This window comes from Rhinoraja longicauda, chromosome 4 (assembly GCF_053455715.1).
Source record: "Rhinoraja longicauda isolate Sanriku21f chromosome 4, sRhiLon1.1, whole genome shotgun sequence".
Taxonomy (NCBI): domain Eukaryota; kingdom Metazoa; phylum Chordata; class Chondrichthyes; order Rajiformes; family Arhynchobatidae; genus Rhinoraja; species Rhinoraja longicauda.
The window spans coordinates 19,665,501-19,683,151 of NC_135956.1; the positions used below are offsets into that span (position 1 = coordinate 19,665,501).

The 17,651-nt window shown below is 39.7% G+C and overlaps 1 protein-coding gene across 1 annotated transcript in view; it reads left to right on the forward strand.

Annotated features, from left to right (window-relative positions):
* Positions 1–17,651, forward strand: part of rock1 (Rho-associated, coiled-coil containing protein kinase 1) — an 85,406-nt gene that overhangs the window by 18,656 nt on the left and 49,099 nt on the right. The window contains exons 2-6 of the mRNA XM_078397308.1: positions 2,521–2,602; positions 9,413–9,513; positions 11,576–11,713; positions 12,326–12,501; positions 14,012–14,096. Of these exons, the coding sequence (XP_078253434.1) occupies positions 2,521–2,602; positions 9,413–9,513; positions 11,576–11,713; positions 12,326–12,501; positions 14,012–14,096 (582 nt within the window). The remainder of the gene's footprint in view (positions 1–2,520; positions 2,603–9,412; positions 9,514–11,575; positions 11,714–12,325; positions 12,502–14,011; positions 14,097–17,651) is intronic.

Sequence of the window (17,651 nt, forward strand, 5' to 3'; positions counted from 1 at the left end):
CTGTCTATGCATGATGTATCCTGGCATTGAGATCTAGTATTTGTTATCAGCCAAGCAGAGAATGAATAATCTTGTATCCTATAATGCTTACTTTCTCTCTGTATTCCTGTGGCTTTCATTTGATCCTGCACTTGATACATGGTTTCCCCAAGTGAGAAATTCAATTATTTCTCTCAGTAAACCCACAGAATTGTGACCATCAGAACTTGGAAACCTAGTGCACAATGGCTATGGGTCTGGTTATGATACACCATCTAAGTTAATGACATCTGAGGAGGTGCTGCTGTTCTCTTCTTAGACAGGGTGATGGTGGTAGGATGTGACACTGATCAAGATGAAATTAAATGTGAGTGGTGGCTTCTTTGAAGAGTTATGAGGGTATTGAGAGGAATTTACCTATTGTTGCAAAATGAGGTGCTTGGAGGAGCCGTGTGCTGGAGTAGATAGAAGAGAGGAACGTGGAGGTCATGGGTACATCAGAATGTAGATTAATGTGCTAGTATTTTTTGAAATGATCAGGATGTTAAATATCTCGTATCACTGAATCTGGAGCAGCACATTGTACTTCTATGCCTTTTTGCAGTCTGAAGAAGAGTCCTGTCCCGAAACATTGCCTGTCCATTCGCTTCAAAGGTGCTGTCTGACGTGTTGAGTTCCTCCAGTCTTTTGTGTTTTGCTCATGATTCCAGCATTTGCAGTTCCTGTGTCTGCAACTTTATTGTGTTAGAAACAGAGTTCTTCCTTGAGTTAGAGGGGATGATGATAGATCTGTGGACTCTTGCAGTTCCCACCAAATGCTCCACAATGTAATCTATAAATCTTGGGACAACATTACCTATGAATTTGGTCATTGATTTTGATATGCTGCCAACTCTAGACTTAATCGAATCTGATGCTTGCAGTGTGCCTTTAAATATTGGAGATGAAATCAACTTGTGTATGTGTTATTATGCCTTATTAACGTAATCCAGAAATATTTTTTATGGGATTAAGGAATTAATGTAGTTTAGTTTGGAGATAGAGCATGGAAGCAGGGTCTCTGACCCACCATATCTACGGCAACAATTGTTAACATAGAAACATAGAAAATAGGTGCAGGAGTAGGCCATTCGGCCCTTCGAGCCTGCACCGCCATTCAATATGATCATGGCTGATCATCCAGCTCAGTAACCTGTACCTGCCTTCTCTCCATACCCCCTGATCCCTTTAGCCACAAGGGCCACATCTAACTCCCTCTTAAATATAGCCAATGAACTGGCCTCAACTACCTTCTGTGGCAGTGAATTCCACAGACTCACCACTCTCTGTGTGAAGAAATGTTTTCTCATCTCGGTCCTAAAAGACTTCCCCCTTATCCTTAAGCTGTGACCCCTGGTTCTGGACTTCCCCAACATCGGGAACAATCTTCCCGCATCTAGCCTCTCCAACCCCTTAAGAATTTTATATGTTTCTATAAGATCCCCCCACAGTCTTCTAAATTCCAGCGAGTATAAGCCTAGTCTATCCAGTCTTTCTTCATATGAAAGTCCTGCCATCCCAGGGATCAATCTGGTGAACCTTCTCTGTACTCCCTCTAAGGCTAGAATGTCTTTCCTCAGATTAGGAGACCAAAACTCCTCGTTGTTATCCCACTTTCGCATCCACTTCCGACACACTAGGGGCAATCTAAAGGAGTCAATTAAACTACAGACCTGCATGACTTTTGAATGTGGGAGGAAACTGGAGCACCCGGTGTAAACCCATGCAGTCACAAGAAAAACAAACTCCACACTGACAGCACCCGAAGTCAGGATCGAACCTGGGCCACTCGCACTGTGAGGCACTAGCTCTGCAAGCTGACCATATTGTGCTGCCCATTAAAATGGCTCTGTGGAGAAAGTTTCAGAATAGTTTGCATTTTTCCCCAAAACTTAAAATGTGTATGAAAATATGCATTTTTGTATCTTAACCTTGATGAAGCCCTCTGGATTACACCATAAACTAAATTTATGAAGTAGTTCTCCATTTCGAACAGTTAAGCTGTGTAAAAACACAAATTCTGTATTATGGCATCTTATTTAGCCTGTCGTTTTCAAAGATTATCTTCAAAATCTTGTTCTACTCTTTACTTTGTTTTACCAGCTTATATTGTAGTTGGTTTTTATTTTAAAAATGTAATAGGAGAATGTAAGCATCCAGAGCATAATGATCTAAAAGGAAAAAGCTTATTTGAAACTCCTACATGCAACCTTTACAAGATTTTGATGAACAGATCCTGCATAAAATACTTTATATCTTCAATGTTTTTGGAGAGAAATCAGAATAATTCCTAGATAATTTCACGTATTTTTCTAATTGCATTATTCTATTATTTTTGATGAATGCCAAGGAGTTGTCAGCCATGAGTATAATTTTGTAATATAACTAATTGTGGTACATGTTATAAAGTACAAATATGAAACACATTTTCACAAAAAATGTCATTGTAAGATACACATGAACATCAGACTGACATTTTTATCAATCTGGTTCTTCTTGTAGGATAGCTTGGATGCCTTGATTTATGATTTGGATTTCCCTGCCTTAAGAAAAAATAAGAACATTGACAACTTCATAAATCGATGTGAGTATTATGGAATTATGTCTCACCTTAATGTTACAGAAATATTTAATATTGATAGTCATGCCATCATTTTGCATGTAAGAAATTCAAGCCTATTTTTAAAAAAAATATTGTAACACAAAGTGCTTCTCTATTAATAAAAGAAAATAACTGCAGATGCTGGTACAAATCGATTTATTCACAAAATGCTGGAGTAACTCAGCAGGTCAGGCAGCATCTCGGGAGAGAAGGAATGGGTGACGTTTCGGGTCCCGAAACGTCACCCATTCCTTCTCTCCCGAGATGCTGCCTGACCTGCTTCTCTATTAATATTGTTAAGCAGTTTGAGTTCTACCACAAGGTAATTTAAGTAGTCAAAAATATAAAATTAGATTTGACATTGTTTTAGTTGTTTAGTTGACTCAACAGTGATTGCACTAAGGAATATTTTAGAGGAAAGCTTAAAGCACAAACCATGATATTAATGGAAGATGGCATGTTATGATCCTCATTAGCTATATTTTTTTCTTTTGGCAACCCCTCATTGAGTGACATGAATGAATGAATTAATAATAAATGATAAAAACAAAACATGCTGGAATTAATGGAGAGATAAACAAAATTAACATTTCAGGATGGCCTTTTGTCATAATTGAAATCAAGCGTTTCCGATAACATGAGGATTGAGAGTAGAAAGAATGAGGAATGTCTCTGTCAAGATGAAGAATGGGAGATGAGACAAATAATAGTTTTGCTGGCTGGTACAACATTGATGAAGGTCTGCTATTTAGAACTGATTTAGCTGGCAGAGGTGAAAGCAAGATAAGAGAAAGAATAAGACAAGGTGTTGCAGCTGTGAGATACAAAATACTGATGGTGGATATCTTATGAACAATGAATGATGGAAATACTGAACTGATCAGGAAAGAGGAAAACAGTTAACATTACATGCTAATAACCTTGCTAGCCAAAACTGGGAAGGTTGGTTTTCTGAATGAGCTAGAAACATAGAAAAATAGGTGCAAGAGTAGGCATTCGGCCCTTCAAGCCAGCACAGCCATTCAATATGATCATCTAAAATCAGTACCCCATTCCTGCTTTTTCCCCATATCCCTTGATTCCTTTAGCCCGAAGAGCTAATCGAAAACCCCATCAATCTACTTCCTTAACAAATGAGATTAAAGAATGAGAAAGAAACAATGGACGAAGAACTTGGGCAGATTAATTTTGGACCTCAAATTGAGAGAAAAAGAGGGAAGGTTATTTCGGATGAGACAATCTTAATTTCGGAAGTGGAACTCCATTGTTGCAATTCATGCCATATTAATTCTTATGGAACATTGCTGAAGGAGTTACATGTTAAAGTTGCTTTGGCAATAAAAATCTGCGTTATATTCTGTGTTCTATAAAGAGATTTATAATTTATTACTCGAGAAATCCATGGTAGAAATATTATAATTATAAATCTCTTTGTTTATGAGATCTTGACTCTAAGAGTCAAGAGTGTTTAATTGTCATATGTACCAACAACAGAACAGTAAAATTCTTACTTGCATTCCATTCCCTGTTCATGCAAAATATAATTTAATATCATTTTTATTTTAAATAATTAGTTTTATTTAGGTATCATAAATTTCATGTTTTACCGTACCACTCTATTTTATACCTGCAGCTTATTTTACTAAGATCACTGATTCTATCCGTCCTCTTTCTGATCTATAATTGCCTTGGATGTCTTGGTTTCATCTTCAGTCTTGCAGCTCATCAAAAGACAGAGCTGACAATGAAAAGATTGGAAGGCAGCTGTAAAACTGGAACTTTAGAAAATCTCCAACATACTTTAGTCTGCAGTTATGGCATTTTTATTACTCATTCTTGGTTAAGTTCAAATGTATCAATACTTTAAAAGAATTTCAGTTTATTCCACAAACTATCAATTAAGGAGTATGATTCTTTAAGGTTCCCAATTTTACAGCAGCAAAGAGCATTAGTCTTGTCAAAATCTGCAGTGATTTTTAATGCATAGTGCAATGGCTGTTATAGACTAAATCCCAGGAGGAGTTTGAACAGAGTTTTATTTCTGAAAAATGATTAAGAAAAGATTATTTTCTAAAAGTTACTTAATGCAAAAATCAGCCCGTTCAGAATCCTACATGTATGTGTGTACAAATGCCTGAGGGATTTTTTTTCCATAAAATTTGCCAAGTACTTAAAAATCTGGTTCGGAGGATAAGCTGGTCATTGATTCAAAATACTGAGATCAACTTCATTTGAGGGAACATAGTGAAGCAAAAATTTTGGTCTCAATTCAAGTTTTTTTTTCGGTACAAGGAAAACTAAGGTATAGGTTGTCTCAGTTTAGTTTGAACGCTGAAGTATATTAGTTAATTTTTTGTGCTTTTCCCACTAAAAGTTTATATTTCATCAGTAGTCACTGATTGATCAGGCTAGCTTTGTCTTGAAGATTTTCAGTCAGTATATTTGTAACCTTTTGTATGTGATAACTTTTAAATTAAGAATATTAAGATAAGTAAGCTTTAGCTTAAGTTCATTGACTTTAGTTCAGCATTCAACACAATAATCCCCAGCAGACTGGTTGAGAAGCTGCTGGAACTGGGGCTTAGCACCCCTCTGTGTGCCTGGGTCCTGGACTTTCTCACTGCCAGGCCCCAAATGGTCAGGATGGGGGAACACACATCTAGCTCCCTCACCCTGAACATAGGATCCCCCCAGGGCTGCGTCCTTAGCCCCCTACTGTACTCCCTGTACACACATGACTGTGGGGCCAGGTTCAGCTCAAACTCCATCATCAAGTTTGCTGATGACACTGTGGTGGTGGGCCGGATCTCCAACAACGATGAGAAGGCCTACCGGGAGGAGGTGGCTGATCTGGCACTCTGGTGTCAGGACAATAGCCTCCTCTTGAATGTCACTAAAACAAAGGAGCTGATTGTGGACTTCAGAAGGGCTAAACATCCAAGGACGTACACGCCACTGGAGATAGATGGGTCTACTGTGGATAGGGTGAGCAGTTTTAAATACTTGGGAGTCCGCATCACAGAGGATCTGACGTGGGCAACGCACATTGCCGCATTGGTGGGTAAGGCTAAGCAGCGCCTTTACCACCTTAGACAATTGAGGAAATTCAGAGTGTCTCTGAGGATCCTTCATTGCTTCTACTCTGGGGCTGTAGAGAGCATCCTGTCCGGCAACATTACAGTCTGGTTTGGGAACAGCTCTGCCCAGGACAGGATGGCCCTGCAGAGAGTAGTGCGTTCGGCAGAACGCACCATGGGAACTACACTCATCCCCCTGCAGGACCTCTACATCAGGAGGTGCAGATCCAGAGCAAGCAAGATCATGAGGGACCCCTGCCACCCCAGTAACGGACTGTTCCAGATGCTACGATCAGGCAAACGCCTCCGCTGTCATGCTGCGTAAACGGAGAGGATGAGACGGAGCTTCTTCCCACAGGCCATCAGGACTGTCAACTTTTATAACCCCAGAGACTAAATTTTTGTCGACACTAATAGTAACTTATTAACTTTATTTATATACTGTAACTGTAATTCTTTTTTGTGCACAACCCGCAGGCATTGCCACTTTCATTTCACTGCACATCGTGTATGTGTATGTGACAAATAAATTTGACTTGACTTGACTTGACATTCTGATACATGGATTAAGCTGCATAACCAAAACTTGCATTATTCAAAATCGCAGTTTTCATTTTTGAAGTAGTGACTTGAAGCTTCATTACTTCAGTATATTCACATAGATATAAGGTGTGGCAATATAATTGGTATTGGTTTAGCATTCTCCAGTCACGTCTTCTGTTCCCTTCAGGCAAGGTATTGAAGATGAATTTGAAATGATGGTCACAGTCATACAACAGGGAAACAGGGTCTTCAGCTCAACTCAACTCCATGCTGTCCTAGATATCCCATCGAAGCTAGTCCCTATCCCTGCGTTAGGCCTACATCCCTCTGATCTTTTCTGATCCATGTATCTTTTGAATATTGTTATAGTAGCAGCCTCAACTACCTACGCTGCCAGCTCGTTCACCCTCTGAGTGAAAATGTTGCCCCTCAGGTTCCTATTAAAATTTGACCCTCTCACCTTGAACCTATGTCCTTTGGTTCATGATTCCCCTACTCTGGGTGAAAGCTTTACTATCGGCATAAGTGGATACATTTCTAGCCCAATAATCTGTATACACAAGGTAGACACAAAATGCTGGAGTAACTCAGCGAGACAGGCAGCATCTCTGGAGAGAAGGAATGGGTGATCTTTCAGGTCGAGACCCTTCAGACTGATGTCAGGGGAGTGGGTGGGACAGAGATAGAATGTAGTCGGAGACAGTAAGACTGGTGGGAGAACTGGGGAGGGGATGGAGAGAGAGGGAAAGCAAGGACTATTTCAAGTTAGAGAAGTCAATGTTCATACCACTGGAGTGTAAGCTTCCTAAGCGAAATGAGGTGCTATTCCTCCAATTTGTGCTGGGCCTCACTCTGACAATGGAGGAAGCCCAGGACAGAAAGGTCAGATTGGGAATGGGAGGGGGACCTAAAGTGCTGAGCAACTGGGAGATCAGGTAGGTTAAGGCGGACTGAGCGGAGGTGTTCAGCGAAACAATCGCCGATCCTGCGCTTGGTCTCGCAGATGTACAGAAGTTGACACTTGAAACAGCGGATACCGTAGATGAAGTTGGAGGAGGTGCAAGTGAACCTCTGCCTCACCTAAAAAGACTGTCGGGGTTCTTGGATGGAGTCGAGGGGGGACCAGGGGGAATAGGATGGAGTCAAGGTATATGGAAATTAATTCGGTGGAAATGAACAACCAGAAACAATGGGTCTGCCAGGACTGTTTTGTTGTGGATTTTGGGGAGAAGATAAAATCGGGCCATGCGGGGCTGGGGAACGATAAGGTTGGAGGCTTTAGAGGGCAGAGAGCCGGAAGTAATAAAATCTGTATACACAACTGCTTCACTACAGTCAGTGAGTTGTTTGGGTTGGCAAACAGTTCTTCCAGATTAGGTCACTGGTCATTATTCATTTTTTGCCTAGTTGTGCAGCAGATGTTACAGTGCATCCTCTGTTAACTTGTTGTGGACTGATTAGTAAATTTGCAGATGTTGCTAAAATAGGTGGTATTGAGAAAATGTAGATGGTTATCAAGAATTACAGTGTGATGGTTAACAGCGGGGCAAGTGGGCATTATGAATGGAGAAATATGGATGAAATGCAGGTAGAGGAGATTACTTTAACCAGGCATCGTGTTCGCACGGACACTGTGGGCCAAAGGGCCTGTTCCAGTGCTGTATTATTCTATGTTTTACGATGCACTTGGTAAGTAGCATCCTCCTTGTCTTTCACTTTGTAGAATAGAACTGTACAACACAGGAACAGGCCCTTCGGCCTATGATGTTTGTGTTGAATATGATGCCAAATGACTGGTTGCATCTGCCTGCACGCGATCCATCTTTTAGGCTGTAACTATTGTCTGATGACTAGCTTTCTGGCACCTTTCTTGTTGGCACCACCAGTCAGTATCTTTTCTTTTCTGTTATCTCAGTGGTTCACACATACAGCTTAGACGAGGCAGCAACCAAATGTAAGAAGGTGATAATCCTAGGAAATATTAGATTCCAGCAACACCTTTCTGTCCAGAGAAGTTGGTGAGACTGAAAGCTGATAAATTTCCAAGGAACAATGATTTGTATCCCAAAGTTTTGAAAGGTGGCTACGGATATAATGTGTCCACTGGCCATTGTCTTTAAAAATGCTAAAGATTCTAGAAATCTTCCTGCAAATCATAATCATAATAGTACTTTATTAGCCAAATATGTTTTGCAACAAACGAGGAATTTGATTTGCCATACAGTCATACCAATTAAATGCAACAAGACACTCAAATAAATTTTTAACATGAACATCCAACACAGCGACTCCCCCACATTCCTCGCTGTGATGGAAGTCAAACAAAGTTCAATCTCCTTCCCTTCTTTGTTCTCCCGCGGTCAGGGCACTCGAGCCTTCTGTTGTCGGGGCGATCTTGGCTCCCATAGCCGGCGGTCGAGCCCTCCACATCGGAGCGATCAACCTCCCGCATTGGGGGGGATCCCAGCTTCCCCCCAGGCGATCGGACCCCGGGTCAGGGCTAGTCGAACCTACTGCGACTTGGAGCCTCCCGACATCAGTCTCTACCCCGAGACTGCGAGCTCCTCGATGTTGAAATCCACAGGCCGCGGTTCGAGTGTTTTTCCCAGACAAGGGATCACAGGCTCTGATGGTAAGTCCACGGCCCTGCGGTGGGGCTCAAAGTCAGTCTCGAGTAAGGCCTCCAGCTCCATGAAGTTAGGCCGCAGAGCAACCGGAGATACGATCCAGAAAACAATTGCACCTCCGGCAAGGTAAGAGATTAAAAAATGTTTCCCCCGACCCCCTCCCCCACCCCCCACATAAAACAAACAAGAAAACTTTAACACATACTTTTAAAACACACTAAAAATAACAAAAAAAAGTGGAAAAGGCAGACAGACTGTTGGAGTGGCTGCCATCGCTGACGGCATTACCCGCTGACCATTTTTAAAAGGGAGGGAGAAAACAGGGAACTACAGAGCTGTTGGTGTAACAGCTGTTGCTGTTTGTACTTAATCTTTCAATCCATGTTTGTAAGTTCATGATTCCATATTTGTTATTTTTTGGTTATTTTTAAACAGAAAGGAAAGTTATTACACAGGAACTCCTGTATTTCATCTTGAATAAAATAGTAAACTTGGTCCTGGTTACTTGAGGATGGTTTAATAATCTTAATATATATCTCTTACAGATAAAGATGCAATGAGTAAAGTTCGGGATTTAAGGATGAAAGCAGAAGATTATGAAGTAGTTAAGGTGATCGGGAGAGGAGCGTTTGGTGAAGTTCAGCTGGTATGTCGGCAGGAGTGCTTTATTTGCTGTTTCTGTTTTGTTGGGACCACAAATCAAAGCAGTGATGTAATTAGAATGCTCCAAAATACCACACCCTGTAATGGTGCCGCAATCAAAAATTTCCACGCAACTCTTTCATTTGTTCTCTGGAGGGCAGATCAACCTGTATATACTCGGTATTGAGAAAAGAAGGCTCAATGTGACTTGTAAAATACTGCAATGATTGAACTCGGGAGCAGGGTCATGATGAAGCGGTGGTCAACGTAAATATTCTGGGTTGTTAGGAGTGTTGCTGATTTCATGCAAAATACATTTATCTCAGTTATCTTTTTCAGATTTATCTCCAGACATTTGCCAAAGGATAATTTGTTTTTGTGTTTTAGTAAATGCAGAATATTGTAAAGCTTTATTCAAAGGAACGAGTGTGCAGTAATGTATTTACAATAATTGCCTGCGTGTGGGGGAATAAAGAAATAATTATATCTTTCTTCACAGAAGAAGGCATTGGAAACCTCCCACGGCAGAACGCTTTAAATCTGGAGTAAATGAGTTAAAAAATATTTGCATTAGTAAAAAAAATTAATGGAACAGAAAGGTGATAAATCCCCCAAGACCTAATGACCTGTCCTTAGGATTTTGAAGAAGGTTGCTATGAAGTTACTGGATGCCTTGTATTTTATCATCAAAAATTCTACAGAATTCAGGAGAGACTTACTTTTGAAAAGGTTTATAGGGATTTTGATGCCCTTGCAGTGGATTATTGAAAGTCAATTTATCAAGCAGTTCTGTTAATTTATCAATTTAATTCTGCAAGCAATTTAGAAAGCATGTAAAGTGTCCTTTTTTTTGCAAGGGGATCTGAGTACATCAATGGGTGCATCTTTCCCCACTTATTTAGAGCCCTGGTTAGACTACATCTGGAATATTGTGTATAGATCTGGTCTCCTTCCCAAAGAAAGGAAATGGTCAGAATGCAGTGAAGATTCACCTTCATGTCCCGAGGAGTGACTAAGCTGATTAGGCCTGTACTTTCACGTTCAGAAGAATGAGAAGTGGTTTTGTTATGATATGCAAAATTCCTTAGAGGCTTGAAGCAGAGAGGTGATTTCTTCTGGATGTGGTGTCAAAAACTGAAGTTCAATGTCTCAGGGAAACGAGGAATTGGGAGCTCATGCTGGCAAGAGGGGCAAAGATCCACATGATCATATTGAATGGAGGAGCCAGGCATAAAAAACAAATGACCTACCCCTATTCTCTTTTCTGATTTGCCTCGTAGTTAATGAAAAGTTTGTGATGAGCCATTTATTGAAATTTCAAGTGGTGCTGCTGATTCATTGCAAGTCTAGAGGTGGCAATCAGCAGAACATTCTTTTTGCTATAAATTGTTCAGTTATTTTTTTAATGATTTAATTGTTCAATTTTTTAAAACTTGTGCATATTGTTTATTTAAATGATAGTTGGGAAGTAACGGGTCTCTTTGCTCTTAAATATATTTTGGGGGCGGATTGGGAAATCTCCTTAGGCACATAGATTTTTACTCTTTCCTCATGTAAAGTTTAATATTTTAAAATGTATTGCAACTTGGTCATTTTAAAAACAATTTTGTAGTGGGTGTGGACGCAGTAGGAATCAGGCAACACGCCAGGTAGGCATTAACAGTAATTTTAATGTAGCAACAGAACATCCACACTCGCTTCAGTCTCAAGCACGAGTTATCTCTCTAGCCCCTTCAGGCAAACCCCGTAGCACTAGTCCCTTCCCCAGCCCTGTCCAACCCGTGCCGAGGGGGATGATCCAGGGAGTGGCTTAATCCCCGGGTACCGCCACAATTTCACTATTTACATGTAGTTATATGTACATGAAAGAAGGGATTCTGATTGTATACCATAAAATTGAACTATTGTAGCTATGGAGTGTTGCATCACAAGTCATAATTTATTCATCAAAAATGCTGTGGTCCATAAGTAAACGTTAAATATTAATCTCAAAATATACATGTATTTTTATCTATATCTTAAACATACTTCCTTTTTCTGATATGTCGATACAATATTTTTTTTAGGTGAGGCACAGAGGTACACGCAAAGTATTTGCAATGAAACTGCTCAGCAAGTTTGAAATGATTAAACGATCCGATTCAGCATTCTTTTGGGAAGAAAGGGGCATCATGGCGTTTGCCAATAGTCCATGGGTTGTGCAGGTATCTCATGCATATTTATTATCATGTGCAATTGAGTAGCTTTGAAAGTGAGAATATAAATCTGAATCTGGAAATGTTTGTCTTTGTTATGGCGTATTAGTGTTTGGATTCAGAACTGATTTTGCACCCATAAATTTAAGAGATTTTAGCAAAGCTAATATTTTTTAAATATGTATATCAACTACCTCAATTCTCTTCCCTCCCCTCTGTTCTCAGGGCATTTTACAATTGTCATCTGTTGCCATGCACTCTGCTTCCTGCACTACACGAGCTTCTTTGTAAAAAAATCATTTGTTCGCCATTTCACAAAAAACAAGAAATATGTTTGTAAACAGAAAACAAATAACACAAGTTTTATTTTATCTCTTTCATTGCCATTTTCTCTATCATCCACCAGCATCCAGTTTGTCAGGTCATCGCCGAGATACTAACTTTTCTTACACTGTGGATGTTGTCTGATCCGAGATTTTAAAAATTATAATCGGATTTTCAGCAAGTGTAGTATCTTGCATATGATATGTTTATTCTCATTTGCATTGCATGGAGTGGCGACATTATCTTTTTATACAGTTTTACAGATATAGATTAATTTTGTTTTGTTCTCCTAAATAGCTATCCTATGCTTTCCAAGATAATCGTTATCTCTACATGGTGATGGAATACATGCCTGGAGGGGATCTTGTGAATTTAATGAGTAATTATGACATGCCTGAAAAATGGGCCAGGTTTTACACTGCAGAAGTTGTTCTTGCCTTGGATGCGATTCATTCCATGGGTTTCATTCACAGGTAATTATTTGACAGTTGATCCTGGCTGTTGCAAATTAAATTGGGATTTCAGTTTTGGTGCAATTATGTGTTGAACATGAAATTAAAAGAATAAATATTCACATAAACACAATGTGTGTGTGAGAGTAGTGGTTTAATATTGAAATTAGACTCAAAATTCTGGAGTAACCCAGCGGTTAGACAGCATCTCTGGAGAAAGGGGATCGGTAATGTTTTATGTCGAGACCCTCCTTCAGACTGCGAGTCAGGGGAAAGGGAAACGAGAGATTTTGACGGTGATGTAGAGAGATATAGAACAAATGAATGAAAGATGCAAAAACTAACGCTGATAAAGGAAACAGGCCATTGGTAGCAGTGGCCTAAGTGAAATTGAGTTTGGACAATGAGTCTCAACAAGACGACTTTGAAGCTGGTACGATGGGTGGGGGAGGGTTGGAGAGAGGGGGGATGCAAGGGTTACTTGAAGTTCGGGAAAATCAATATTCATACCAAGGGATTGTAAGTTGCCTAAGCGATATTGTTCCTCCAATTTGCGTTTAACAATGGAGGAGGCTAGGACAGAAAAATCAGCGTGGGAATGGGAAGGGAATTAAAGAGTTTGGCAACCAGGAGATCAGGTGGGTCCAAGAAGACTGAGCAAATGTTTTCAGCGAAATGGTCATCCAGTCTAAGTTTGGTCTCGCCGATGTTTAAAGAGTCAACACTTTGAACAACAGATACAGTAGATGAGATTGGAGGAGGTGCAAGTGAACCTCTGCCTAACCTGAAAGGACTGTCTGGATCCATGGACAGAGTTAAGGGAGGAGGTATAGGGTATAATCCTGTAGAATGAATCAGAAGGTTGCAGATTCAAATTTATTTCTAAGATTTGAGCCCCAAATCTAAGTTAATACTGTGTGATATTACTTGCACAAGAACACGGATAGGAAAGGTAAAATACGCTTGGGCAGGTATAAGGACAGGAAAGATTTAGGGACATAGGTGCCAAACATTGGCAAATGAGACTAACTTAATGGGGCATCCTGATCGGCATGGACGAGTTCGGCCAAGCGTCCTGTTTCCGTGCTGTGTGGCTCTATGATAATAATGAGACGGTGTTGCAATGTCTAGTGCTGTCTTTAAGACTGGACATTTAGTTGTGGCTGCCTTTGCATTTTGAGATGGGCATAAACGATTCTATGTCATGGGTCAATACTTACCCCTTGATTAACAATACAAACATAACTTTGTCAGTCATTATTGTATTGCTGTTTGTGGAATGTTGTTCATAAATTTGTACTTTATAAAAGCGATTATCAGACGACAGATGTGCTTTCATTGCTGTTTTGGTGATATCCTGAGGTGGTGAAATGTCCCACAGCAATGCCATTTGTTATTTTTGTGTTTGAATGGAGATTTATGTGTTGGGTCCATATATCAAATATTCTTAAGAACTATGCTGAGCATTAGTCTCCACACTATATATATTTTCATAAATATTTTGCAGTAAATGATTTTTTTGTCTTACCAGGGATGTGAAACCAGATAATATGTTGCTTGACAAAGCTGGTCATTTAAAATTAGCAGATTTTGGAACTTGCATGAAGATGAATAAAGTAAGTTGTGGTATTCTGTGTTGACTTTCCTGAAAATAACTAATTGTATTTGATTCTTTCCACATATGCTGTTGCAAAGTTGGTTTCTCCATATTGCTTTGTACTGATTTATCTCTTGATGCAACGCTGAATACCGCACGCACATGGAGTAATTTGTTTTATTTGGTGTTTATTCACAAAATGCTGGAGTAACTCAGCAGGTCAGGCGGCATCTCAGGAGAGAAGGAATGGGCGACGTTTCGGGTCGAGACCCTTCTTCAGTCTCGACCCAAAACGTCGCCCATTCCTTCTCTCCTGAGATGCTGCCTGACCTGCTGAGTTACTCCAGCATTTTGTGAATAAATACCTTCGATTTGTTCCAGCATCTGCAGTTATTTTCTTATACTACCTGTTTTATTTGGTGTAATCTGTTGTTAAATGGTAATATCTAGAGTTTTGATCCGATGTATTTTATTCTGTGATGCCTTCTGGTTGAGTATAATGTCATCTCTTTTGACTAAATATTGCATGAGAAAATGTGGTTGACTTAAACTTGTTTTTGTTTCGAATTTAAGGTGCTTTATTTATTCATCCAGTCATACAATGAAAAAAAAGTACTCCGAAACCTCATATCATGCATGTGTTAATTAAGAAATTTTGTCCTGTTCCTGGTTCTGTGGTTGCTTGTTTTCTGCACTTAAATAGTTTTTCGCTTTGCTCCTTTATTCTGCCAATGAGATTCCTCATGCAGAATGTTTCTAGTTTTAGTGCCTTATCTTTTGCTCCAATGCTCTGTACTATGTACTCTATTGAAGTTCTTTCTTCAAAACTACTTATGGCCAACTCCCTTCCCATCTTCATAAATATCCAAAATTAGGTTTGAAACGCAATATGCATAAATATTTTTGTTGACATTCTGAAAGTTTAACAAACTTTGCCGGATGGAAAGGATCTGGAAAACAAGTGTGACAGATACAGTTGTACTTTAAAACAAAATGTATTTGAGCAAGTTCTTCTTTATGGCAGCACAATGAACAGTTCGTAGGGTTGCTGCCTCACAGTGCCAAGGACCTGGTTTTAATCCAGACCTCGGGTTTGGTTTATGTGGTGTTAGTACAGACTGAACTGAGCCGACATGGCTTTCCTTTGGGTGCTCCAGTTCCCTTCCATATCCAAAAGACTTTGGTAGATTAGTTAGCCCTAACAAATTGCATCCCTCCCAACCCTTCCGAATTTGGCGGAAAGTTTCTGCTTTCTTATTTCATTCCCACCATTCTGATTTTGCCTCCCATTTTTCCGCAAAACAATCGGTAATTGTTATTTGTCAATTCGGCCGCTAGAGGTCACTTGGGATTCCGCGAGAAATCTCCTCCCCCCCCGCCCTGGAAGTCTCTCTGAAAATGTGGCACCTAGGCTGGGCAAGGCAGCCAATCTCGACCTCATCAGGACTTCCATGGCCAATTTGTCAATTCGGGCGCTGGAGGTCGCTAGGGGTTCCGCGAGAAATCCCCCACCCTGGAAGTGTCCCCAAAAATGTGGCACCTAGGCTGGGCAAGGCAGTGGATCTTGACCTCATTTGGACTTCCATGGCCGATCGGTGGGTTGAATTTGCAACCTGCGGCCGGGGCTCTGGAATTCCAGCCCAGCTGAAGCCAACACATCTATCCCCATAGCCGACTTCCTTGGCCGGCTGGTTAAACCAGCAAAGCTCTGGAACCAAGAGTGTCAGAAAATCAGTGGAGGAACTGTAATGAGTAAATATTAAATTTAAGTGCAAGATTATATAACTAAATTAATTAAGACGGGATTAAAATATAAAACACAGCAGAAAAGCCTAATACCACCCTTTTGGGCTGATTATCAATTAATGTGTAAATTTACTTCAAGTACTTCTGTATGCTTAGACGAGTCGCATATATCGCATATATCGACTCTTCATAACTTAGTCATACATTTTATGACCATTGTTCTTTTATTCAATGCCAAGAGAATTGGGATGTGTAAGGAAAAAGCAAAATAGAAAAAAGAAAACAATTTTTTCTTTGTGTTGCAAAATGTATCAATACTTTCTATCGATAGCAGAATATACTCATGATAGGCCTGACATTATACATGTTGTCCAAGAACTACAGACTGTTGGAAATAATAGTCGTTTTTCATACATGAATTTAGCACAACGCGTATGCGCATTTAGCGTGCATACTTTTTTTTTGCTGAAAAGTTGCATTACGCGTCATATTATGAATTTTGATGTAAAATTCTGGATTTTGGACATCAAAATTATGAATTTGTAAAATCAAATGTTGGGAGGTCTGAAATTGCTCCTAGTGTGTAGTTGAGGGGTTGAATTTTGAAGTAGTCCATGAGAATTTGGGGAGAATGTAAGAAAGGTGTTAGTGTAATAGGTTGTTGATGGTTGACCAATGTTCCGTTTTGTATCTCCCTAGTGACTCTAAACTAAAATGAAAGGTGTTTTTAAGTCATAATGATATCCCAAATTGATAATTATTCCCAGAGACTTATGATTAGCAATTCATCAGCATATGTGAGTAATTTATAAACATCCTTATTCATTGTGTTAATGTGAAATGCTTGTAGGAGAGAGATTATTTTTATGAACAAAGACATTTAGTTTAATTTAGAGATGCAATGCGGCAACAGGCCCTTTGGCCCACCAAGTCCACTCTGACCAGCGATCACACTAGTTCTATCCTATCCACTAGGGACAATTTGTAGAGGGCAAATTAACCTGCAAATCTGTACATCTTTGAAATGCGGAAGGAGAACAGAGCACCCAGATAAAAACCCACGCGGTCACAGGGAGAACAAAAAAACTCAGTACAGACAGCACCCGTAGTCAGGATTGAACAAGGGGTCTCTGGCGCTGCAAGGCAGCAACTCTAATGCTGTGCCACTGTGTAAAGATAGATTCTGAAGCAGGAAGTGTCATGGGCAAACTTTTTTGCCATACTCTTGTTGGCAGTGCAGAATATTGGTTTAAAAAAAAAATCGAATTCACTAAATATGAATCTGTTTTGCTTATTATTTCCTCCCTATTCATGATACAAATTTGTTTACACCATTTATTGTCTCTTTTAATACAGATTTTATTATAGGAAGGAAAAACATACATTTCATGCATTTTATATTATTTGGATCTCCAAAATGCTGAACAAACAAGGATTAAATTTGAAGTGCTGCTGCTATTAAACTCCCAATATTCACAAGTGTGGAAATTAATGTATTTTGGTACCATTAATTCAAAAGGGGAATATTTGTCCTAAGAATAGAGTGTACATTTAATGTAAAACTGAGCAGTGTGTGTCTGTATCCTAATCCAAAAGATGGTGCATCCAGTAGTACAATGCTCTCTCTATTACACTAAGGGACGTGTTCAGGTCCTGGAGATGAATCTTCTGACTTGGCCAAGAATACTGCTACTGATTGAATAGTTGTGCAGGCTGTTCATTAAATTGTCTGAATGATTATTTCAAATTCTATTCTGCACTTAATACATTTTTGAAATGCCACTGTGTAAAGCAGGATCTGGGGTTAGCATGAATTAACAAACCAATT